This window comes from Lepisosteus oculatus, chromosome 3, assembly GCF_040954835.1.
Source record: "Lepisosteus oculatus isolate fLepOcu1 chromosome 3, fLepOcu1.hap2, whole genome shotgun sequence".
In the NCBI taxonomy this organism is placed as follows: domain Eukaryota; kingdom Metazoa; phylum Chordata; class Actinopteri; order Semionotiformes; family Lepisosteidae; genus Lepisosteus; species Lepisosteus oculatus.
This window is the reverse complement of record NC_090698.1, coordinates 27,323,755-27,350,621: the sequence shown is the minus strand read 5'-3', so window position 1 is coordinate 27,350,621 and position 26,867 is coordinate 27,323,755. Positions and strand designations below refer to the sequence as shown.

At 42.0% G+C, this 26,867-nt stretch overlaps 1 protein-coding gene and 1 long non-coding RNA gene across 7 annotated transcripts in view; both read right to left on the bottom strand.

The window, feature by feature from the left end:
• Positions 1-82: 82 nt before the first annotated feature.
• ppp2cb (protein phosphatase 2, catalytic subunit, beta isozyme) lies at positions 83-19,927 on the bottom strand. Its single transcript, XM_006627035.3, has 7 exons — positions 19,438-19,927; positions 7,149-7,358; positions 6,325-6,498; positions 4,626-4,715; positions 3,965-4,126; positions 1,479-1,597; positions 83-831 (listed from the first exon to the last, which is right to left on the bottom strand). Exons 1-7 carry the CDS (start codon positions 19,537-19,539, stop codon positions 759-761), a joined length of 930 nt encoding a protein of 309 aa, XP_006627098.1. The 5' UTR covers positions 19,540-19,927; the 3' UTR covers positions 83-758.
• A 2,537-nt stretch (positions 19,928-22,464) lies between these two features.
• The window catches only part of LOC107075570 (uncharacterized), a 38,898-nt gene continuing 34,495 nt past the window's right edge, over positions 22,465-26,867 (bottom strand). For all 6 annotated transcript variants that reach the window (XR_011189063.1, XR_011189062.1, XR_011189066.1 and 3 more), the window contains 3 exons: positions 26,185-26,246; positions 23,034-24,019; positions 22,465-22,746 (listed from right to left, as the gene is read on the bottom strand). This is a non-coding gene — a long non-coding RNA (uncharacterized lncRNA). The remainder of the gene's footprint in view (positions 22,747-23,033; positions 24,020-26,184; positions 26,247-26,867) is intronic.

Genomic DNA, 26,867 nt, shown 5'->3' with positions numbered 1-26,867 from the left:
ACAATCATAATGCTCTCTTACATAAAATGTGTAGAATTGGATCCAACAGTCTGTAAAACATTTGCAAAAGTCTGCGCAATGGTGTAGTTTACGATCAAAAGTACTTTATTTGTTCAAATACACCAAATAAGATGCAATCACTTCATGACAAATATACAGAAAAAAAGTACAGTAAAACACAAAACAGTAAGTTTAGACAATAAAAGGGGGAAGGGAAAAGGGAAGAGTGAGGGTCCTTATACATGAAAGCATACACCTCCAAACAGGAGAATTTACTCCCTCCATTGAAGCATTCATTCCCAAAACAAATGGTATGTGGGGGGGGGGGGGTAGACGGACTAAGCTTGTGCATCGTCTTTATAAAATAATACCCTATTAAACATGCCTGGCATTGCTACAACTGAGAGTGTACAATTGTCCAGAGAAGTTGATAAAGCAAGTTGTCACATTAACTTTATGTATTATACAGTTCAGGAACAAAATAACATTACTACCAATAGTATACAGCAGGCAACTCTGACTGGAGAACAGAATGCTAAATGGGATATTGTGTTGCAGCACTGAAACACTGGGCAACTTATGCGCGTTTTAAATGTTTTTTTCTATGGCACGTTTTGGTCCGTGTTGGTGCTTTCAGGTTGTAACAGATCTCACAGAATTGATTTCTTTTTTAAAACAAAATTCTTTTTTTTGTACTCTTGGTGTTTTTGATACAGGGTTAGTTTCAGGTGCCAAAGGTGCGCCCAATGTGATGCTGTTTATAGGAAATAGTCGGGGGTGCGGCGGGTGACATGAGGCTCTCCGCGACGGGGTGCGGGGTCAAACTGAAGGCTGTCGGGAGGAGAGAAACAAGAAACAAAGACGGGTGTCACTCAGGCGCACTCGATGTGGTGTCTGAAGCCCTGCACGGCAACAGCCCCACCACTCTGAGCCTTGCGGAAGACATTTCTTTTGAGCTCCAGCTAAACTGGGGTTTGTGCTAGCTGTGAGCCACTATCACCTGACTGCGGATGGCCCGATACAGGGTAACTCTTTCGAAGAACAGTTTTGAAACTGGAATCAAATGGGTGAAGGGGAAGATTAAATGAAGAAGGTGCTATATAACTTGGAAACATCTCCCTCTTTAAGAACAACATGACTAAGTCTGAAAGTGAGGCTATGTTAAATATTTTTATACAGTCATACAGACCAGAAAAGGTTACAGTGATGCATTGGTTTGCTAAAAATCAGCAGAACATGCTGCAGAGATTAACATTAATGAACGAAAGTTGAAGGTCAGTGTGCTAGTTACCCACACAACACTAACACATGAATGATTAAGTGCTGTTTTTTTTAAAAGATAGCTGGATCCCTGCGGTATCACTACAACATGAAGATCTGGCAAACAAAAGTCCAAAGTGTTGTACTTAAGCATCCCGTTTCGCTAGGTCATACGCTCAACAGGCTTTAATAAGAAATCAAGTACCACTGTTACTTACAAGGAATATTTTAGGGTATCGTCCAGTTCCATAATGGCAGCCTGGTTGCCACAGCGATAGCAGTAGTTTGGAGCACTGAAAATGGTGACCACATTTCGATCATGACACCAGTTGTAACCCTGAAAAAAAAAAAAAACAATGACCCAACTCTTGCGACAAAATTTAGTTTACCTCTATTTTTCAAAAACGATACTTTTGACTCCAAAAACTTGTAACTGTAACTTACAAAAACCTAAAGTATACCTTTAGGTCTGAAAATAATCATCAAACTTCCACATCTGAGTCATATTACATTCCAAACAAATAAAACCTTATCTTTCCAACATATACATTTCAGCAAAGAAAAAATATTTTTTACTGACTACACAGAAACTGATCCTTTGACATCTACAACAGACTTAACATTCTGCTAGTTTGCCAGTAATGTTCTTTGTGAAGTAATTATCCCATAAATACAAATCTTCATAAAGTTTTCACTTTTCTTTAAAGGTGTCTTCTTCACATGAAAGGCAAACTCAGGAAAGCCAGTTCCGCTGTAAAACAAGTCCAGACAGTCTAGTAGCATGGCTGATGTGCTGCCTTACAGACTGCAGTCCGTAATTAGGAAAACCAAGGCGAGACGGAACACAATATAAATCTGTGTCTAAACTAAGGGTGCATCTAAAAATGGCCATTTCATAATTAACACCAAGTCACAAGGTCTTCACTCAATGGGCAGTTTCCCCCACAGATGTAACCTAACAAAGCTGACCATTATCATTTTAAACATTGGAAATTAAAAACTGGTAAACAGAACTCATCTTATGTGAACATCTAGTGAAAGGGAGGTATTGTTCTTAACATTTCAGGTTTTTGCCATGAATAAATCCCTCTATTCTATAAATGAGGGCGCTGTGCTGATCTTGCACTCAGCACTCCCAAGCAGTAACTCCTTAAATAACTCCACAAGCAGCACTCCATAGTTCCTAAGGATAAGACCCATTTTATAATGCACCTCTGCCACTTCCTTTCATCCATTTTCCAACTGTTTGATCCAGTACAGGGTAGTGGGGGAGCTAAAGCTTATCCAAGATGCCAGTGCACTGCAGGGCAGACACAAACAGAGACCTAATTAACCAATTAACCTACCAGTATGATTTGGGGCTATGGGAAGAAACCAGAGCACCTGGAGGAAACCCATGCAAACATGGGGAAAACATACAAACTCCACACAGATGTCACCCCAGGAACTGAACCCAGGGACTCGGATATAAATTAGTAGCATAGGTAGAAATGGCAATATTCCTTCACCCTAGTATTAAAGCTTGTAATGATCCAGCAACCTCTTAAGTCATTTCCCCGAACCAAAGATCCAAGATTAAAATTTATTCATGTCACAACCACATTCAATATCTTTTCTTTATCAGAACTATCTCGTATTAAGTGCACTGAAGAGAAAATAGGGCAGGGGAAAGGTCGACTAAAATCCAAATTAAAACATTTAAAAGTGGCTTGCAATAGAACTGAGAAAAGGGCTGGGGTTTGCATGAACACAAATAGGAGAAATAACTTTTGAGAAATGGAGCTTTACAAATCTGTAAGAAGCCAAAATGCACTTCTGTTTCTGCTTTACAGTTAAAAGTGGAAAAGAATTGTGTGACTTCTACATTTAAAACAGGAAGATCTACAGCAAACCAGAGTTGAGCTGGTACTGACAGCAGACGAGCTGCAGTCTGAACTACAGTTAGCTACTGAACTGGCTTTGCGACTTCTAATGACCCCGATATCTAAACGTCCCCAGCTCCCTGGGATTCAGGCCATCATATTCATGCTTAGTTCTTCAGCTGAGAAGGGTGGGGATGAGCGATGCTATAAATAAGCACAGAGCTTAGCTTTGCTGAATTATTTATTTGTTTTATAAAGCAAAACTCTTTCGGGGCAGCTCTGTCAGCAGGTGCTCTTAGAAGGTATGAGCAAAGGGCTGGATTCCAAACTCTTACCCAGACAGCCTACCATCTTTGCACTCACAGAACCAGACACTTCCACAGCTGGTCCATACAGAGCGCCCTTAAACTCTCAACGCTTTCGGCTCTGTGTTGAATAACTACATACAAAACCATCCTTTGTTTTAATCCAGGCAACAACACATTTAACCATGTACCAACTGCATAACCATTTTAAAACCATATACTTTCAAATAATTGCCCTTTAATATCCAATACAGATACATCAGATCTCTTCTCTTAAGACTCATTAACCCGGGGCAGTTACCTCAGCACAGCTGAAGGTAAAATGGAAGACGGCAGCCTTATCCTTGTATTACGCTATCTCCTCTGCTCCTGTAACTCAATCTCTGAATGTCTGCTGAGACTTGCAGCATAAGGGTGGGGTTTTCTCCAGTTCGCCAGTTCTGTTTTGCAAGACTTTTGCAGCATTTTCACTTCCAACCCATAGCCAGGAGAGCTCATGCAGGACACACGCCAAAAAAAAACAAAACAGCACCTTACCTCCATGACAAGTTGGTGAGCGCGGGAGACGAGAGTGAGGCCGTTGGCGTGGTTGAAGGTTTCTGAGATGTCCTGTCCGAACGTGTAGCCTGCGCCCCGGGGAGAGATGCCCCAGCCCCCACGGTCATCTGGGTCTGACCACAGCAAGTCACACATGGGCCCCTGGAGCACAGCACAGCACGGCGGTTTACAGTACTCCCAGGCCAGCACAAGGGGACTTCCACTCAGCAGCGCACAATGAGATGCACGGGATGTGTTTGTGCGGAGGGTTTGTAACCATTACATGCTTTACGAGTCACAGTTCCAAGTCATGTTTAGTCAATATTAATAAACCAAATAAAACCAATAATCTAATATGGACTATTGTATCATTAATAAGAAGGTCAAAATTTAAATCCCATTGTGTGAAGAAATCAAAGGCAATTCCATGACAAGACACTATGGCGGCAATCTCGGCAGGAGGTAGAAGCCAGGTATGAAATTAAAGTTCTTTGGTGCTGGTAATCCTTAGCATTTACAACACTGTCCTCTTTCTGAGGGTTCAGTTTTCTGTGAATGCACATCGATTACACTGAAAGGGTCTTTGTTGAAAGGTTGGTACGATGCAGGCTTCAATGGGGTCTTTTACAGATGAAACTGCCCTCTGTTTACAACAGCTTACCTCATGTGGAACTTCCTGCAAGCGATCTAAAGCCCGAATGTGATCCAGTGTGTCTATTGAGGGGGAAAGGCCACCGTGCAGGCAGAATATCTGAAGCATGGAGAGGGAGAGAGAGAGAGAGAGAGAGAGAGAGAGAGAGAGAGAGAGAGAGAGAGAGAGAGAGAGAGAGAGAGAGAATATCAGTATCTGTAATCAACACACTGCTTCCCAAAGAATCATTTAATCAGATCACGGATTAAAAATGATGCCTTAGGAGAAAGAAAAACAAAACAGTACTTTCGTGTTTCAACAGACCAACCACAATCTTGATACCAAGCACATCAGACTTGGATGGCAAGTGGTCTAGTATTAGTAAAAATGAAAAGAAAAAGCAGTCAATCCCAAACAGGGAGATGCGAATTTTCATACCTATGAGAGACACCGTTTCCTTTTCACTTCCTACAAGAACTTACAAGAACCAACACTAAACCGATTGGCGCACAATGTAAAAATCACAAACCTAATAGTGGGAATTCTCCATAAAATCCCTTTTTCTGAGCAGCTTCTTAAATGTTTGCTCTCACAAGCTACAGACCTGAATTTCTGTGCAGCCTTAAAAGTTTGTAATTATAATTAATTTACTCAAAACCCAGCCTCGTAAAAGGGCTTTTAAAAATAAAGATAGGTTGTTGATTTCTCATTTAAAACATTTCATCCAACTAAGTGCTGTAATCAGCTAGTATTGTGTGGTAAAGTTTTCTGAATACAGAACAAAATTTACCTGATGCGAACGCTTATAATGAATCTTAAAGGGGAAGTGCAATCCCAATTTCTTGGACCAGTTATTAAATCTTGATAAATTTCACTGACATTAGAGATAAAATTACAAATTTAGAATTAAGCACAAAATCGTGAACTTTTGTTAGTACTGTAAATCACCATGTTGACGCAACTAGCATTTTAGTTCTCAGGAATTGCCACTTATCATGGCCCTTCCTGCTCACTAGTCTCTGTAACGAATAATGTAATGTGTTGTGATGTATGAGTGAATAAATACAGGTTGTGCAGCAGATATTAAACCACAGAAATGTTACAACATGATCTGCGTGCAGAGTAAACAAGTATTATTTGTTGGCAAAACCGTCTCAAAATCAAAAGCAATATTTCTATTGGATTAGAAGAGATGTATTCACAAGCCTGTTTACAATGTTTTATTGCCTCCTACTGAATTTCAGAATATGGCACTGTGCGTACCTGGAAATTTAATTTATCTTATGTGAATTGGAGGTTTTACAAGTTACTTGTGTACATTTTACGATTATTACGGTTTGAAATGTACTCAATGGTAATTCTTTCTAACCCTGAGATATGAAAAAAGCATTGCAATTTAAAACCATAAATCATGCCAAACTGTTGCTAGGAAGTTAAAATGCTGTTACATTGGGGATTGGTGGTGACAAAATATTTTAATAATTTTTCTTTCACTTTTCATTGTGATACTTTTGCAGGATTTCAGATAAACGTGCTTCGTCTAATTGCAGGTTGTTCTTTGCACCCTTTTCAGAAATATAAATAGTATCTTTGCTTCATTTAAGCTTTAGTTCTGAGAGTTCTCCTCATGCCCCTGGAATGCAGGGTACAGTTCACTCTTTAATACACATTGTAAATGGTACATTGACTGAATATGTCAGAACTGGTTTGCTGGGGAACCTGTCCTCACCTGTCCATCTACCAGTGCAGTCAGGGGAAGGTAGTCGAAGAGATCTGTGAAATACTTCCACACATTGGCGTTCCCATACTTCCTCAGACACTCATCGTAAAAGCCGTAGACCTGTGTGATTTGTCTGCTTTCGTGGTTACCTCTCAAAATAGTGATGCGCTCTGGGTAGCGAACCTGTAAAAGCAACCGGGAAAAAATTAAACCAATCTGACACAGGGGCCGAAGAGCACTTTGAACTCTAAAGTGTCAGTTCCAAGCTAATGCCCTTAAGAAGGCAAAATGAACTTTAAATCTGTGACTGCAGTACCATCAAAATGATGCAACCAACTGGGTACATACTGGGATTACCTCATACTACATATTCTTTCCAGTTAATTTATCACTGATGAATTCATGTGATCATCTTCTCGGAATGCAGCGTTTCAATGTTACATTATACTTGGTACAAGCTTAGATGTCATACGAAATACAGTTTGGGTAGATAAAGGAGTATCTCCATTACTTAAGACAATTAATACCAGACTCCCATAACTAATACTGCAAGAGCACATAGACCATGAATCAGATGCTGTGAATCTGCAATACCTTATTTCACCACACTGCAAAACAGTCTCACACTGCAGTGACTAAATCAGGGTGGCGATATGAGCACATGTCTCTGCTGTGGGACACCGAACAGCCCTTTCTCGTCCCCAACAAGCTACGCCAATGCTCCAGGTCAGCGCTCTTCGTTTTCTGACAAATGGTCACCAAGGCAGCCTGCACACTTCCAGAGCGTGCTGCAGACATGACAAACCCGTGTTTCACACGAGAAGTCTGCTTACCTTTAAAGCTACGAGAAGCGTGACCGTTTCCACTGAGTAGTACCCTCTGTCTACATAATCGCCCATGAAAAGGTAGTTGGTGTCAGGCGACTTGCCCCCGATTCTGAAGAGCTCCATGAGGTCGTGGAACTGGCCATGAACATCACCACAGACCGTGACTGGACAGCGCACCTCCTGCACATTGGACTCCTTGGTCAGGATTTCTTTAGCCTGCAGATGAAAACCAACAATGTCAGAATTATTTCAGTGACAAGTGCTCACAACTTGCACGAGGTTTTGTTGAAATGCAGTCGGATGATCTAATACTGCCTTTACAAAGCAGCATAAAAACAAAAAGGATTACAGACATTCAAATAAATGTAGGTAGTGGACAAAAAAAGTAAAATCACAAGGGATGGGCCAGCGTGAGTACCCAGTATGGTCTGTATGCCATTGGCATTACAGTATACCAGCGTCTGGATTCTGCAGGAGTGATATGACACCCTTCTCCCACCAGAAAGTCAATTAACTCACACCTCGCTGATAGAAGTGGAAAACGCCATCTCAGGCACCATTTCAGAATATTCTATAAATGCTCAATTAGGTTCAGATCTGGTAACTGAGAAAACCAGACCATATAGGTAACATCAGTGTTGTTCTCATCAAACCACTGGATGAACACATGCACTCTGTGAAGACTGGAAGATGCCCCCCTCCGAGAGGAAAGAACAGCTGCAACATGGGGTGAAGACGATCACCCACTGCCATTAATCAGTAATTAGCACTGACCTTGCCCTTCAAGAGAATTAGTGCACCCAAACAATGCCAGAAAAATGTGTCAAACAAACTTAGAGAAAGGAATGAATACACTGTTAGAATACACTGGGGTTAAGGGCCTTGCTCAGGGGCCCAACGGAGTAGGATTCCTCTGCCGGCTGTGGGATACGAACCGGCAACCTTCCAGCCACAGGCGCAGATCCTTAGCCAAAGAGCCACCGCCCCAATATAATTCGATATATGTCAAGTACTGCTTAACAGATTGCTCCTGGCATTTTTACCCGAAGAACCATGAATGTCTGTTGCTTGTCGATACATTACATTTCTGTCATAGGCAAAGATACCATGAGTATGGTACAGTCGCCAAATATTATTGGCTTGTAATTGTCACTTAGTCTAAGACTCCTGCTGTCATAGGATATCAAGTCCGGAGATGTTCTTTAAGATTCATATCATCACAGAAAGGAGAAAGAGATCCCAGGACTTAATCAGTACAGGTTACCATCAATCGCTACGAGTCAAACATTGTGAAAGTGAAGTGAGGACTAGGCACTCCAGCACAGACCATCACACTTGGACCTTCCCCTTCACCTTGGTTATCTGACTGAGGCCTAAGACTGACAGACTGGCCTTAACATCTTTCCAGCTGAGACATTGTGGACTGTGAATGTCCGGAACAGCAGCGTACTGACAGTCCAGCCTCCAACAACAGTGGCACAAAGGCACTCTTCTCCTGATAAGTGAGCGGGACCAAGCAGGTTCCAGCCTACAGTCACCCAATACCAGGATAACGGAACAATCCAGAAAATATAAACAAACCTACCTATATGACCACACAATAGGTTCTGCCTGTCTTTGTGCTTTTATTGCTTTGTAGGTGGATAAAGACAATTCAGTGCCTAAGCATCAGTTACTTGGGTGTTTAACTGGAAGTCCCGAATAATGAATTAATCAAAATGATGCCACAAACATTTAATCAATACTCAAAAAATATGTGCGCTTTACTTTTCTAGAAATATACAAGAATAAAAAGAGTGGTAAATGATTCTCATGCTCGGTATATAATTAACCACCCACTTCCTCTATAAAATCTTGCAAGTCTGATTACTAAAATGGCAATAGCTCTTATATTCTGGCAAGCAGGTCTTGAAAAATTGCTAACATAATGTTTATAAACTAATTTTATTAGGTACGTTTTCCTTGAGATAAGGAGGAAATTGAATTGAGTCCCCATGCAGAAGGCACTCTGTCCTGAAAGACCTGAGTCCTTAGGGAAGAAATTTACAGAAAGCTCCCCTTGCAATATCGTTTAGTGTCCCTTTTCCAGTAATGAAATCTAAAAAGGAGACGACAATCAATCTTTCTATTTAAAAAAAAGGGCATCTTGAAAGAAGAAGTAACTATAATCTATCAATAATATACACAGGCAGTTAATCTCAAAGGGCCAGCAAGGAAATCTTACTGTAAACCTATTAAGAAAGGAAAGCAATACAAACTACTGGGTGTATGGAAAACCTGAAATACATGTAATACTGGTGATGATTTACTGCTATTTAGCCTGTACTACTCACATGAGCAACACTCCTCCTTTTGGTACTTTTTGTATTCAGTCAGAAGGGTGAAGACTGCTTTCAGAACTGAGACCCGAACCACATGACAAGTCAGCGCAGGGGGCTCTAAGGATCCTAATCTTACTGGAGTGTTATGGAACCAGGCAGCTCTGCCTGGGGCCCTGGGGTACTGTCTGTGTGGAGTTTGTATGGTCTCCATCTTGTTCATGTGGGTTTCTTCCGGGTGCTCTGGTTTTCCCCCCACAGTCCAGAGACATATTGGTAGGCCCATTTGCTTCTGGCCCCAACGTCAAAGCGTGCGTGTCTGCCCCACGATGGACTGCTCTCCCCGGCTGTCCAGGGTGTACCCTGCCTTGCTCTTGTTGCAGGACCACCTGCACCCCTCAGAAGAACAGGTTAGAAAAAGAATGGATGAGTGCCTGAAATGTTATATGTTATATGTAACAGTGAAGGTTAAAAAGAAAAGAGAATTTCATGCATAAACCTGCAGTAAAATACTAAACATCTTCTTTTGCATACAATGATTTCCTCCTTTCACCAACAATGGAATTCTGCAATGCTTCCCTATTCACCCCACTCCAATCTTTCAAAATGCCATGTTGCACCACTGCAACGCTCAGACCAGTACAAGAGGAGAGCGGACCATTCCCGGCACGTTCAGAGACTTGCGCTCCCATCACCTGTCATTCCTCATGTGCAAGGACGGACTGTGTCTGCTCGTACAGACAGGATGTGTACGAAATTAATCCCACTTCACCTTGGAGGCACGCAGGCAAATGTACACTGCCAATCCCTGTCACAGGAGGCCAGCACTATAACATGGACTTGAACCTGTGGCACCTAGGCTAGACAGCAGCAATTGATATACACCTCTGCTGATTAAGACATTTGAAAGTCAAGACGATCTTTCTTACTGACCTATACTTGGCTCTGATTCTCTCTCGCATATCTGGTAGGATTTACAAGTGGCCCTATATTCTCGATGTGTACATATTTTCTCACGCACAAAAGAATGATATGCCAACACAAATCATAGAGCACTTGCAGGATGTGAAAGCAACTAGATGATGACTGACCAAGAATTTTCATTTCACAGGGTTTAAAAGATCTCCCTTTCAATGGTAAAACAAAAGGCCTAAAAATAGCTCGCAGAAGCCACTCTTTAAATTGATTACAGTAATCAAGGAGGCAGCAGGAGAGAAACATCGGACTGTAAAACTGAAAAGTAAGGATATCATTAACTCTCAAAGGCTGAAAAGGTTTTTTTCCGGCTATTGCCACCCTTGTAAGCAGCCCAGGACAGATGATTGCCATGCATTACAATTCAGTAAAACAAACCCTATCATAGCTCAGGAGAGATGAAGACCATTATGTCTTCCAAGACTTGTATCACAGACACATACTTGTTTACTAGGAACCATTTCTACCTTAGTGCAATGTCAAACGTCACCTCTGGACAACAGCGCTCTACACTGGCCTTGTCCTCCTAGCCTGCAGCATCTCTGGATGGAGCTGTTGCTTTGTGTAAGCCAGGAGGAGCAGCAGCTGAACATGAGTTCAAAAACAAATTCTCACCTAATTAATAGGAGGGAAGTAGTCAAATCTGTCCTGAGTGTAGACTGCTGGCTGAGTGGACAGTTTGAAACAAAAGGGGGGATTAAAAACTGTTCTCGGAACAGCCTGTTTGAAAATAGCGACTACTGAAGTGTTTAAGGAATGCGGACATTAGCAGTGCGGATGTCTACCCACCCAGAGCAGTCCAGAGAGGATGGTGTGTGTCGACAGATCTCTCTGCAGCTGGAGAGCCACACCCCTGCTGTATGCAGTAATCACTGACACCAAGCCTGTGCTTGTTGAACACAGCAGGCTCTTACTGGGAGTCAATGCACAGCAACATCGAGCGGGCTAAATAAAATTCTCACAAAATTGCACCAACTGCTTAATAATAATGATTCGACGCATCTTGGACAACGGCGCACTGCCAGTACAAGTGTGGGGTCCTGTACACCAACAAGACATTCTGTGTCACGATGCTCAGTGCTTAAAGGTGACCAGCGAACACTGTTGAACACATCTACACATCACTGCGCAGTAGTACACCCCTGGGATGAGACCAATACAGAAGCAGGTCTCAGCCTGATTCGCTCATTGTTCTAAAAACAGGACTTCCTTCAGCAGTCAGTCAAAGGGTCATGGAAAATGTTCCTTCCGGGGCTGCAAAAGTAATTAAGCAAACAGCAGACCGATATCCTAGTAAATACACCATGAAGACGATACATCCGCTATTTTCAACTGACCCATTACTTTCTTCATGTATTGTGTATGGGGCAGCACACACTGTTTCCTCAGAACTCTGGGGGTCCTGGGCTCAAACCCAGCCCCAGACTTCTGCCAGTGTGAAGCTTGCATGATCCCCTTGTGTTCTTGTGGGTTTTTGCTAGGTTTCCTCCCATTTTAACCCTCCTCTCAAAGTCACGCTGGGCAAGTATGAGTGCCTTTTCTAAGCTGTCCTTTTGTCAGGGGCCCAGTGGTATACTATCCAGAGCAGAGCAGGAGCAATCACAGCCCAGCCCTGCATGCTGTCCTTCAGGAACAGGCTCTGGCTGGGTCATCCTAGTGAGGAACTCATCCCTCATGGACGGACACACAATACGACATTTACACCAACACAGACGAGGAATCCGTACCCTCATACATACTGAGAACACAATGGGAGACTGGTGAATACAATTATCAGATCATGACTACGGTTTTACATAAGCCGGACTGTAATATTTCAACCTTGCCGGGACCTGCAGATTTCAAAACTCACTTGCAGACTGCTCAGTTTTGTACTTTAATGCCATAAACTCAGAAGGGATCTGTGAAAACGTCCCAGCTTACAGATAATTACAGAGGCCATTACTTAAACAGTCTCCATTTCGGATTTATTGGCAGGGAGGACTATTACCACATCCTCCGCAAATATGGGCAGACTTCTCGCACACTGCCTCTTCAGGGACTGAGCCTTTTCTCTCAAACTCAGTGAAGTCTTTTGTAAAGGCCCTTATGAATAAATAACGTGCCTTTGGGGAAAAAGTAACACAAATTAGTGGATTGGTTGTTTCTTTTAACAAGATAAAAAGTAGTACAACCCCATCTGTTGTAGGTTAGGTTCCAAGATGAATGGTCTTCGAATCTCCAATCTCAGAGCAGCCGTAGCTCCGAGAGCTGTTCAGCAGGCCTTTTAGGAGACTGAGCAGGGCAGGAATGGATGGCAGACAAAAACATTTACACTTTGGCTTCGTTGCGCTTTTCCCATTAAAAATTGCACACCATTCCGTCCACCTCTCTCAGTTCTCAAAGCCCCTAACATCCCACGGTTACACAGAAACAAACAGCCCACCATTCAACTCCAAGGAAACAGCGGACGGCGAGATTCTGAAACAACCACACATTAAGTGGCATCTGAAAATGAACTAACCTGCACATAACCAAAGTGTTTCTCAATAATCTGTTCCGAGAAATTTGAAAAGGAAAGGAAATTTAAGCATGCAGGACCCAGGCTGCACTCGTATAAAAAAAAGTTAACCTTAAGATTTAGGCCACCTTTATTAAAATTACAACAGAGAAAAATACACAGGGCAGCGGCTGGTTCTAAAAACACACATCTAAAATCTAAGAGACAGTAATCCTGTCCCTGGCATTGATTTCAGATGTTGGAACTATATTTATCAAAAGCAATTTTTATAGAACCCAAGCACTACCAAGGGTCATATACCTGTGCTCTGTGTACAGCAGCAACTGGATCAGAACACCTGGAACAGAGCGCCAGATCGTATGTGGATCAAAACGTGCCGCAGTCATTTTACAGGGGAAATAATCCAAGTTTCACATCGCAGTTTCACTGAACTCAACGAGATCAGTTTTAGGGCTGCTCCACACAACACTAGGATTGGTTTCAAAAGGGTTTATATGTGGGTCATCCGTGAGGTGCCAGTTATAGCTGTGGCAGCAATCGGTACTGGCGGTGAGTGCAGTTGTCAGCTCACACGCATGCAGGTAAGATGCAAAAACACAAACTAGCTATAGCATGCCATGTATATTTTCTGCTTCATTATCCCACCCCAATATTGTGTGGCAGCACTCCCAGAAAATCATGCTTACAGGGGCACTGGAGGGATCAATGGCCATTAGTATCCCCAAGTGGCCTGTCAAAATCCTGTGGCTGAAGCGCTTGAGTTCACAGGTTAAATAAAGCACGTGGTGTCAAACCAGACTCGGATTCCTGTTTGCTTTCAGTCAAAAGCTGAATTCAAGAAACATTTAAAAAATGGACAACATAAAACCTATTGCTAAGATAGAGGTCCATGACTTCAGCAGTCCTTCACACAAGAATCAGAAAAAGAGATATGGCACAGAATGCCACTTCAGCTGCCAGCGCACAACGTGAGTACTGTTTATAAAAATGAATTCAAATTATTTTACATGTAGTTTATCATCAGGTGTGCAGCTGATAGACGTGTATGGTTATATGGTTTTGCTGTATTGACAACAAAGAAAGAGTAAAGAGGTTGAGGAGATCAGGTTATGTGAGCGCAATAGGTAGTGGATCAGGCCACACTTTGGAGACAGAACCCGTGTAGATTACTTGGTGTGCAAAAGACTACGAAAGTGAATCATACACGTCTTCGAAAGTGTGTAGTTTCGCCTTCATGTTCAGAGCAGACTGTCGGAAACTGACACCACCTCATCGCGGGACCCAGCTGGAGCAACAGACCAAATCTCAAAACCATTGTGTTCAACAATGGTTGGACATCTCAATTATTCCATAAGAAATTCCACACCGGCATTCAAGGATGATAACATCATAAAGCTATATTGATATTGGATTCCTTAGGAGAGGAAGATGTCATACTGAGAACCTGAGTTAGAGAGAAAATTATTAGAAAAGACCACATGTGAGGTACCTTATGCATCACGATCTGACAACACTGGATTAATATGTCTCTTGGGTTTATAAATTCACTTAGGCAGTCTAGTAAGTAAACTTTCACAACAGTGAAGGCATCAATAAAACTCCTCAATGTTTCTAAGCCTTGGCAATGAGGAAAAAGTGTACTCTTAAATCTTCAAATTCAAATCATAAATACCAAGACCTCTGAAGGCCAATAAACAATTCTAATTAGTAAACATTTTACAAATTTAAAGCTCTCTTTTAGGGAGCTCAGCACGGTTATGTGGAGGCTAGCGCGGTCGTCTGACAGCTCTTGGGCCTGGGTGCTCCTTCTGTTGTGGAGTTTGCATGTAAGCCCTGTGTCCATGTACTCAGGATTCCACCACAAATCCCAAAGTATTCAGACCCTGTCACAGCTTGCAGACAATTGGAAGCTGCAATTTGTTATATACACATATTCATGGCAAACAAATTGAAAGATATGAAAGGAAATGTAAAAGTATTTGATCAACATGCAAACCCTTCGCCATAGCAAATCTAAATGAAGGCGCACACCTTACTCACCCACACACTGTGCTCACTCAGAAATGGTTCTCGTGAGCTCAGAATACAAAACCTCCTTTCTCTGTGAGGTTCCTTGGTCAGGTAGTGAATGCCATGCAAAAGACACAACTATGAAAACTTTCAAAGCAATGCAGGGATAAAGTCACTGAAAAGCAAAAACCAGAAGGGTACAAAAAATACTGAGGTGTCTACCCTTGTGAGCACAATCATCGAGAAACGCAGGGTGTATTGTACCACCAAGTCACTACCTAGATCAGTCTTTCCCTCCAAACTGAACGGCTGGGAAAGGAGGAAACTAGTAAGCGATCCGACCATGAGGCCAAAGGTGAATATTACAACTGCTACCGAGTCCAGATGAGATGGGAGAAAACGTGCACCAATCAACGATATCTGGGTCACCCCACAGATCTGGCCTCTATAGCAGATTTACAAAGTTAAGAATTTAAGCAATACTGCAGAAATATGGCAAATGGTTTTGTGGTCAGATGAGAGAAAATAGGAATTTGTTAGTCTAAAACAAAGTATTATATTTGGTTCAAACCCAACACATCACTCAATCAACACCATCTGTGTGTTAGGTATGGCGAGTACCGTGTTATGTTACTATTCTGCTTCTCATTTATGGTAACATAGATGGAGCAAAGTACTTGTGAATCCTAGAGGAAACTCTGCTTCAGACAAAACAACTGGGACAAAAATTCATCTTTCAGCAGGACAGTGTTCCAAAGCACAAGGCCACAGCTACAGTAAAGTGCCTTAAGAGCATGAAAGTGAATGTCCTTGAGAGAGGTGACTTGAATTCTACTGAGAATCTGTGTAAAGACTTACTGCACATAAGAGATCCCCAAGCAACTTGTGAGACCTTGAGAAAATCTGCCAAAAGTGCAAAAAGTCAGAAAAGACTTAATCAAAAGGACCTGCAGCTAGAATTGCTGCCAAAGTTGCTTCCACCAAATATTCACAGGTCTGAAAACGCAATCAACTTATTTCTGCGTTTCTTCTTTAATTTTTACTAACATTTCTAACATAATTAATTAAGTGGCATGGTGGCCCAGTCTTACGGTGCTGGAGCCCCACATTTGATTCGTGGGTGCTCTTTGTGGAGTTTGCATGTTCTCCCCGAGTTTGCTTGGGTTTCCTCCCACAGTCCGAAGAAATACCAGCAGGTTAACTAGCTTCTGTTTGTGTCTGTGTGCGCGGTGATGGACTGGCATCTTGTCCAGAGCATACACTTGCCTTGTTGACTGTTGCTTGCTGGAAGTAGGCTCCGGCCCCCCTGTACTGGATAAAGTGGTTAGAAAATGCATGGATGGAATATTAAGTAGAAAGGGTCTGAATACATTTGCAAAGCACTGTAATGTAAATGAAGGACTTTAAAATAGATGTAGTATCCCAAGATTGCAGAGAATTTCCCCAAGCTCCCCAAATGTGTGGGTATATTTGAGTTAATGAGTCTATAGCTAGATGTGACCACTTTAACATTCAGGAGTAGTAACTGTAAGCCACCGACAAAAAAGCTGAAGCATTAAGAGTGTTCCCCGATAATGTATTTGACAAAAAAAAAATCCCACATCATCACTTTTGCCAAAAATTAATCAACAAGGAACCGTGCAGTAGGTTAACTCCAACCAGAGACAGAGAGTGGAAACTGGACATCTGGGACAGCAGACGTCCCTTAAACAGCTTGTGCAGTTGGAATTAGACGTAAAATCCTATAAGTGATTTAAAAAGAAAAAAAACATGCAACCCTGCAGAGGTCACAAGAAAGAAGCAGCACACAGTCTGCTCAGGTCACAAACACCCAGACGTGTTTCAAAGCCCCCCGCCACAGCAGAGGGGAAACTCCACTCTCCGAAGCTCACAATCTCATCCACCTCTTCAGTGTCCAAGCAGCAGAAAACACCACATGCTAGTCACATCAAGCTGGCGTGAACATCATGGAAATGAACTAGGGGACCGACATTCAAGCAATGGTGTTTATTCACCCGGGAGAAGGCAAGGGCAAGACTTTCCAAAAACTCTCTTTAAAACACAGGGAGCTACTAACTGAAAAAGAACTGTAGGAAAAGAAGTGATGCTTTCATCCCTGTGGTTGTTCCAAAGATAAAAACGCTGACAATACAATCCCAGGAAACCAGGCTTGACTTTGGGCTCAGAAGCAGTCGGTGTTTGAGACTGAAAGACTCAAAAGCCTGTTTCTATCAGGTGGATGACAGTTCTGCGAGCAGGCAACAGCTGGGGTAGAAAGAAGCTAAAGAAACATGGGATCATGTAGGTTTGTTTCAAACAGACTGGTTGCGAGGAAAAAGGCAATGAGGGAAACAGAGCCCCTATTGCTATCTCAGAAGAATCCTCAGAATGGAGATGGAGGAGCCCAGCACTCAGTTAGTAAAGAGACATTGCAGAGGCACACACTTGGGCATGTTACAACTTTTATTGGAGCATTTTAATAAAGCCATCATTATTAGCAGACTCATCTTAATGTTCCCAAAGCAGTTCTGATTGGCCATGACCGGAACCCAATTATTTTTTCTCTCCCAGCAACACCATCAGAAAAATACTTTTACCCTTAAATTAGGAACAGTTGTATTCTTCATACTTACATATACAATAGCAGGCCTAGAACCTTAGCACATAGCCTATGAAAATCCTTACTTGTAGTTATCAGATCCTAACCTTCCTATAAAACAAGATTTAAACTTGATTTTAACTGATGCTAAGGTGATTCATTCTAGTTTCTGATTCAGCACAGCGTTGAAGGAATTCAGTGGCCTATTAATTTGCCTTAGCGACACAATTTCACACACTGCCCAGGATCCAGAGCTAGACAACCTATACCCACAAACAAAATCACAAATTTCAAAGCCATTTCTTAAGTGAAAAGCATGACTCCCATCTAGTGATGTGTTTGAAGTTCTTAACTGTCCATGGTGTTTTAATCCCAACCCCAGGTCTCTCTGCTTGGTGACTATAAAGATTCTGGAGGTCCGGTGTTTTAGTAGGTTTTCATTCCATCTCATTTCTAAATGACCTAAATCAGCTTGTTACTGGCTATACCAATTTAACGCTGCCCAGCTCTTCAGTTGTCAGTGAATGAAAGAGACCTAGAAAACTGGCGGACATGCTAGGCCACTGATATTCATTGCTGGTCCTGGGGGGCTGTTGTTTTCAGGTTTTCATTCCAAGCTGGACTCTGCTGTTCACTCTGCTGCTCTGTATTATTTCAAGTCTTTACCCATTGCGGATTACCCCTACGTAAACCTGTGAAACTGGCAAACTGCAACCCTTTAGGTCCAAGAATTAATATTTCTGTATTAGACTCCCCAGGACAGATGACAGACCCCCTATCAAAAGGTACAGTGTCATAAAAACCCTTTGAGCAACAAAATCATTCTCCAACTCATGCAACCCGCCCCTTAATTACTATATTGATCCTACTGGTCCGCAGCTAAATAATTAAGAAGCTGGTTGTAGAAATAATGGAAAATAGAGCAGGCTGGAGGTTGAGGAGCCCTGCTTTAGAAGAAAATCCCGAGTTTGTTCTTTTTACACGGTGCTACTGCCTGATGTGCGCTGGACACAGCAGGTGCCTCGTCCCGGGGCAACTGGACCTCGAAAGCTGGCGTCCTCGTGCACAAGGGCCGAATTCAGCAGAACCTGCAAGACTGAACTGACCGTGACCTGCGAGCATCGAAACCCGTGAGATTACGCGTGCCACCAGCAAAACAGACATTATGATGGTGCCTACGGAGGTTAAAGTAGTACTTTATTACAAACTCCATGACTGTGAGAACATTTTTCAATGTATGGTTGCTTTACATTCACAATATTGCTGTGTTCCACAAACACAGCATCGTTGTTTCTCGCTTTATATTATGAGTGTTCTTCAAAGTTAATATTGCTTGTTTTAAACCCCACTTAGGAAAAAATTAAGCAAGATAAGTTTTTTTTTGTTTTATATCGCGTGGTTTAAATTAATTGTCATGACTCTACTAAAATGCACTAACGTGCATATACAACGCTCAATAACGAAGTGGATAAACACAGCAATTTCAGAACAGAAAAGCCTCACAAACCACAACGAGCTCTCCTGTGAGCAGCACGTCTGGTCCTTTTTGCTGATGCGCTGGAACGAGCCCCACCAGCCCGTCCCGCACAGGCGCACTGAGCTCTCCCCACCTGACGGCTGCGGACGCCGCATGCGCCACGGATCACTATCTCGCAGCTCTCACCCAGCCCGCAGCTGACGCGCCGCTCGCGTTCAATCGGTCACTATTTGGCAGCGCCGTCGCTGGGGCCCCAAACATCAGCAGCCCACTTCACTTTACCCGAGTACAGCGAGCGTTCACAAGCTAGGGGCGAAATGCCGGTACATTACACCAAAAAAGACTGACCCTCAGTTGAAACTTGAACACACACAGTCACTTCCAAGATGCATGGTAAAAACCATAAATTGCCGTACCTTCTCACACAGCGTTCTCACTTGGTTCTCAGTCAGCTGCTTGCAATCGTTCAGCTGCTCGACCCATTGATCCAGTTCTTTTGTAAAGGCTTTATCGTCCATTTTTAAAAACACACACGGCAAAGCGGTTTTAAGCACTAAGTTGTTTCGAGCAGTGACTCGTTTCTTTTTTTTCTTATCGAAATTCGTCGCTGAAAGGCTGAAGCTGGAGCTTTGCAGAGCGGTGCGAAGGGGGGCACCTCGGCTTTCGGAACAGATAGCTGAAATCGGCTCAGAAACGGCGAAATCAAACTGGTCCGGGCGTTTTCAAGTCCCCTAAGACTTTAGGCGCTCTGGTTCCTGGGTCCAGCGGGTGGGTAGCAGGGGATGAGCCGCACTCTTCCTTCACTGCCAGTAGCTCCTCTTCCCCCCGACCTTCCCAGCGAAACTCAGCTGTGTAATGGCCGACCGGCTCTGCGCTCTCCTCCCCCAAACGTCATCACAATGGCATTTCCACCACAACACCGGAGATTTCACAAAGCAAGAAAAACACTCGGTGAAGAGACGTTTCCCTCCAACTGCAAATAGCTTTAGCAAGTTAGCAGTTATTCTTCTAGCGCCCTCCGCTGTCAGAGAAGACCTAGTTGGCTATAAACTGTGGGTTAGTGCTTCTCAACCCCGGTCCTGGAGGGCATCTGTGTTACAGTTTTTTTTTCCAGTAGAGCTCTTACTCATGAGCCTATTTATTCCTTTAAATGAACTACTGCTTGGTTAGACGTTTTAAACCTGTTTCTGCACGTGTTTTAATAAATGATAATTGGATTGATTATTTATGATTCAAGTTTTTAACATGATCTTTCAGCCACACAATGCCTTTTTCATAGGGACTGCCAAATTGATAGTACCTGCATTACCAGAAAAAATGTATCTTATGCTTTAGTTTTGGGTGGTATATTTCCTATATATGAATGATTGTTAAAGTTCCACGAGAAACAAAAGACAACCACATTTCAAAACTTTATTTTGAACTAAATAGAATATTTTTCATTTTGGCAGAGGATTGTGTTTCTACAGTTTATTGTGTAGGGTCCCAGGCACAGTGAAAATCAATTGACATTTGACTGCTGAAACTATTGTGAGTGCCTCTGTGTTTCACCAGAGGGCCCTCTACTTCCACACATGTTCAGAAATATTCAAAACATCTTGTCATCTAGGTGCACAGTGCAATGCACAGTCTGCATTTGAAGGTCTGAGGGCCTTCTGGATCAGCAGGTGTCTGGTGGTAGTAAGTGTGGAAATAGATACTGTGCTTAGAGCAATCAAACTCAATAGCATGATGCAACCAGATGAAATCCCTTGCCACTGCCAGAGTTAGTGAATAATCTGTTTTCATCAATCCCTGCTCAGATTACACTTTGCTTGATGCTTGCACATCTTGCTGTTTAACTGTTAGGACCCCAAAACAAAGATAAAAACTTTTCTAGAGTATCTTCTTCAACTAATCATGTATAAGCAGATGTAATTTTTGAATTAATCTGTAGACCCTCTTGTTTAAATGTTTAAACTGCCAAAAAGTCTTGGCTTCCATCTTTTTCTTCTTCACAAACGTGAATTTCAGTTTTATTTGCAGTATTAACATTTTAGACATAGACAGGATGACAAACTGATCTAATTCAAGTATTTTAACTGCTCACAAGAGCCAACATAGTCCTTCCACTGAACTTCTACAAGATGAACAATGAGAGACAAAGCAGGGAAACATTCCTTTGCACTAGCTGAAGAGACTCAGGGACTATAGGAATAATAATAAGAGTGCTCTTTTAATGGACTTGAGACATTTCCTCTGCGTCAATATAGTTCTGTACATGCACATTTGGAGATATAAACAGAAATCCAAGATTAAGGAGACTGGACTGAAGGACAGTCCTTTAGCCTAGTCTCTTTAAACAACAGTCTGGCCCAGCTAGCTTCTTTTATACTGCTCCAGACACACTACTGATGACCCCAGTGATCGATGACCCAGCTTGCTGCTCACCAGAGGCTCCTGGGAAGTGTAGTCTTCTCCAGCGTGTCCACGTTCTCAAATATAAGAACTAAAGTGTTTGGACTGATATAGACAGTAGCACCCTTCCTCCCTCCTACAGTGTGTACACTGGATGTCATCTTTCAGCTCTGTAACAATGCTGCTCTCCTTTGCATATCTATTTGGATTATGGTGTCTAACTTGACAATAGGTCATGTATAGTACAGCTTTAGCTGCTAACATGTTATGTAACTGTATGCAGTATAACTATGCTGTTGGCTTTTTGTAACATTTCCACAGTCCGAAAAAAGGTTTACTATGTTAACATAAATGACTTGTAAGATTTATTAGCTCAATACTGTACAGATTCATTACACTATTGTATAACGTATTATCTTGAATACATTTAATATTTATATTACATTTAATATGCAAACATAGGAATACAAAGCATTACCTGTTTTGTATATATACTTTCCCTATATCCCTGCCAAGGATACATATTAAATGAACCTAAAATTTGCATTAATAAAGAAAAGCAAAGTGTAGCAGGCTGGTCTTTGAAGGGACTTTAATAACAACTGACCTGCCACTAGCCACCGTCCTCTACTCGAGAATAATTTCACTGGGGTTAAATTGTTCATTTTTATTATTTTTACAGTGTGGTAGATGACACATTCTCACATGGGTGTTAATCAGTGATGTGTTTGGGTACATGGGTATAGGGACTTTCACTGTGTTAGTGATGAGTTGCGTTTTAAGAAGCAGTCAGGTCAGACTGCTAGAGTTTAACAATAGGCAAGGGGTGTGGGTGGGAGCTTCTCTTTACAGTCTTTTGAATGTAAGATCTCCTGTTTACCCTGAAATAAAGTCTCCAGCATCATATAGGGTCATCCTTGTGAATCTTCATGGGCTCAGATCAATGAGTCCACCTTATCTAAGGGTGGGTTCTGTCACATCAGTACTGTACCTTTTATAGAAAAATACTGACAAATTTGTCAAAAATACATTTTAATATGACAAACAGTACAGAAACAAATAGTGCTCAGACAATGTATAGGATTAAATCATGGATAACATTTTGTTCTTTACAAATTGAGCATAAAATTCTAGGAAAGCATGAAGGAAAATATTATCTTGGCAGGACTCTGCAAAAAATACAAAAATATATTTTTTAAGAAATATGAAAGAAACATATAAAAGCTTTCAGACCTAAAGTTTTCAGAAAGGACTCTTGAAAACAACCAAAAATAGAACCATCAGACATAATGTTCTTGTGTTCTCTGCTTCTCTCTAATTCCAGTACACTGAAAAACAGAAATATCAAAGGTAAAGTTAGTTTAACTGACAGTCAAACAGCTGACAGGTGATAATTCACTTTTTTCCTGAAAAATGTTTTACGCATTTTTAGAATTTATCTCATATTTTGTTTAAACATTAACTCTTTGTTCCACTATGTTATATATTTCAAGATGTAAAGAATCTGTTAACTTCAGATAGTGGTCTTCAGCACAATAAAGTAGATTTCACAAGCTGTATACATGTAGTAAAACAAAAAATAATGAGTGACACAGAAGCTCATGTACTAACATACCTGGTGGTGGCTGACTTGCTGCAGAACAATTTGGATCAGAATAAAATGTCCTCAGTTGCTGAGAGTCCACTGCAGGTATCTGAGAATTGCTCATACCAAATGGATACCCATTACAAAAGAGAAAGGGTTCACAATTGTAATACGGACAGGAGTTGTTTAATGCCTGAAGATGATGAAACTGAGATCCATGATCTGTAGTGCTTGCAAATGCGTGGTAAGTACTGGCTGGTTGGAGCTCCTGCCTTCCAGAGCACACAGGAGCACTGTGAAGCTGCTGTGTCCACGCACCACCTCCCTGGTGCAGAGACCAAAAGGGTAAGACGGGCTGGTTCCAGTAGTGTGGTGCCTGTGAATGCAGAGTCTGCTGCTGGCTGTTCTGTAAGATGCTGGGCCTTAAAAGTCCCTCACTGCCCGGACGTCTCTCAGGGTGCCTTTTGTTTGATATACAAGTCTGTGTCTTTGTCTCACCCCAGGCTGGTCTCAGCTGCTGCTGGTACCTGTGGCATTCTCGCTGTTGTGCGTGGGAAACTGGACAGGGCAGAGTACGCTGCAGGGATGAACCGTGATTCTTGTGCCAAGGTGCCCATGTTGTGCGCTGCTGCTCAAACACCCTCCCCACAGACACGAAGTCAGAAGATGAAACCTTGGTTTTTGGAGTGCAATTTACGTCGCACATCATACCCTGCTCAGAGGCTAATGTGTGGGGAAAAGGCTCCAAAGATTTGGCTTTTTTTTTAATCTGCTGCTCAGAGCCATTCTGCAGTTTATATATTGTCTCCAGAATTGTCTCACTAAGTGCTTGCACATGAGGCTGTAGCTGTAAAGAGTCATGACCATTTCTGAGAGCAGTGGTCTCCAGCTGTAATGATGTGTCTCGGATCTCCTTAATTGCCAGAGGACAGGTCATGACCTCATTGTCCTTGATGTGTCCCGAAGGAAGAGTCACAGGCTGCTGCTGTCTACTGACAGTTGTTTTTAACTCTTTCCTGTCGAGAAAAGAATTAATAAGCACGTGACTACTTTGAGGCTTGTGGTCATTGAATAGTGTAACAGTTATCGGTAGATGCTGTCTTTTCAGACCTGACATTTGATTGGTTTACGTCACCAGATAATTAACCCAAGAAGTTACAATATTTTTTCTTTGTTGGCTTGTCTAATATCTATAGGTTTCAAATATGGGCTGACAAGGCTTCCTTGCAAATTAAAAGTCACCCGGTATATTATGTTAATTTTACTGTATGTAAGCTGCTGAACTGAACTCAGAAAAATATATGATTATCTTTTTTTGCAAGGGTTGTTTTTGTTTTGTTTCACAGATTTTGAACACAGTATGGCACTTTAAATGTGGTAATTCATGTTCACATAAATTATGAATTATGAATACTGAGTATTCATAATTATAAAATAAGTTGTGCATCATGTCCAAAAACTTTAAATATTTACACCGACCACTCGATTTCCCAAACAAACCAACCCATTCAATTTCAGTACTAAGATCTTTTGCTGTTTGGTTGCTTTATTGTCTTCAAGAGTTTAGGTTTTCATGATGTAGGTCTCACATTCTAATACATATTATATTGGAAAAGGAGGCTGTGTAAAACTGTACGGTGCAAAACGATACAGTGCAAATTTGGCTGTGCTGTGTTTTTTAGTGGACCACCAATATAATAATAATTGCTTACACTTATAAAGCTTTTTTCTGGACACTCCACTCAAAGCGCTTTACAGGTAATGGGGACTCCCCACCACCACCACCAATGTGCAGCCACACCTGGATGATGCGACAGCAGCCATAACACACCAGAATGCTCACCACACATCAGCTATCAGTGGAGAGGAGAGCAGAGTAATAAAGCCAATTCAAGATGGGGATCATTAGGAGGTCATTACTGGTAAGGGCCAATAGGAAAATTGGCCAGGATGCCAGAGTTACACCCCTACTCTTTTCGAGAAACACCCTGGGATTTTTAATGACCACAGAGAGTCAGGACCTCAGTTTTACATCTCATCCAAAGGACAGCACCTGTTTACAGTATAGTGTCCCCATCACTATACTGGGGCATTAGGACCCACATGGACCACAGGGTGAGCACCCCCTGCTGGCCCCACTAACACATCTTCCAGCAGCAACCTTAGTTTTTCCCAGGAGGTCTCCCATCCAGGTACTGACCAGGCTCACACCTGCTTAGCTGCAGTGGGTTGCCAGTTGTGAGTTGCAGAGTGATATGGCTGTTGGTGCTATCATCAAGTACAACTTCAATGCACCCTTTTCACGCTTCAAACATTTTCTTATTTGTTAATTATTTAAAACTGAGTTCTTAAGATGGAGTACTGTGGTCCCCATGTCAAGATCACAAGGCTGGGTTAGTAGACGACTATGACCTGGGCTCCCCCCTGTTCTGCAGTGTAGGATGGTTTTATCACTGCCAGTGGTAGAGCTGGGACTATCTGGCCATGACTTTCCTAGTTCCAGTGAAACAGCACAAGAATGCCAACAAACCACTCAGCCCAACTAACTTAGCAATGACCCCCACCATCTCCGGGACATCCGTAGCTTCATAGCGAGATAGGTTTTCCTCCAATCGGCGTAGAGCCTCCTGTACAATGCTTGTAGTGCATTAAAACATGAAAGGCTTGATCGCTAATGGATTAGAAGATCCTGTTGGCACTTTGTCAATCACGCCCTGTGGTTACAGCGGTCAATAGTGTGAGCCCAAACATAAAGACTGCTCCAGAAATTGCACAAAATCTTAAGATATATACAGAAATAGAGTGGTTAGTGAAAATATAAATGCATGACATAGTAGATTTTTATCTTTAAAAATATAGTAGTTTTTCTTATGTGAAAACGTTTTAAACCTAATAGATGAAGCAAATGACTGACACTCCATGGTATTTGGCACTCAATAGACTGTATTAAAAGGTTCTCATCTATTGTGGAATGTACAGCTCATTTTTCTTTTTTCTTTTTGTGTTGCACACAAGATTTGTTAAAGCTGTACATTGTAACTAGTGAGGTAGTACTAGTCCAGTAATATAAAAAATATTGCACATGTTACATGCAGCATATTGAAAAAGATCATGTGAGCACAGACAAATGTGGCAGCGGGTGATACTATGAGCAGGTGGCACATTGTTCAACAGCTCTCACCTTTCGTTATCAGGCATGCTATCCTTTTTCGCCAAATAGTCTGCCGGATATGTGTCTTTGCTCTGAAAATATATTAAACATGAAGAACATTTCGACACAGTTAAAAAGAAACACGCAGAACAGGATGGTGTATTTCACTCACTTCAACACAGACATAAAAAGAAGTCTGTGTTCAACACCGCTGTGCACCAGCTGCCCTGATTTACAGCTGATCCGTTGGGGAAGGGATCACACTGTGCAAACCAAGAATTGTAGCTCAAAGTCTGAAGGACGAGACCTCCTACAGCGGAGTGTCCGCCGTCACCACACCAAAGGCAGTTAGAGAAATTTCAGTACCGAGGGAAGAGCGCCATCTACTGTCTCACTGAACTGAACAGGCTCAACCTTTCCTTTGCTTCTATGATCTGACGATAACAAGCTGAAGTTTGGCACTGTTGCTATCTAGCGTAGACAGGATCCTAGAATCCTGCAGCAGTGCTTTTCCTAGTGGAACAAACAGCTAATAAATTATGAAACAGCCTTATACAAATTATGTTTTCAAATGAAAGGTGATGACAGTGGTCCTTTAAAGCTGGTTGTAAATACCTTTCCAAAGATGTATAAAAATTCAAAATAATGCCTCATCACTTTAAACTGTACAGTATATTAAATAGAACCTCGAGCCTATGAATAAAGAATAACGT

Coding starts and splice junctions, on each gene's coding strand:
- ppp2cb (XM_006627035.3), bottom strand. CDS start 19,539: ATGGACGATAAAGCCTTTACAAAAGAACTGGATCAATGGGTCGAGCAG. Junction 4,716..6,324: donor CTGCACTGGTAGATGGACAG/GTGAGGACAGGT, acceptor TCCATGCTTCAG/ATATTCTGCCTGCACGGTGG. Junction 832..1,478: donor GATACCCTAAAATATTCCTT/GTAAGTAACAGT, acceptor TCCTCCCGACAG/CCTTCAGTTTGACCCCGCAC.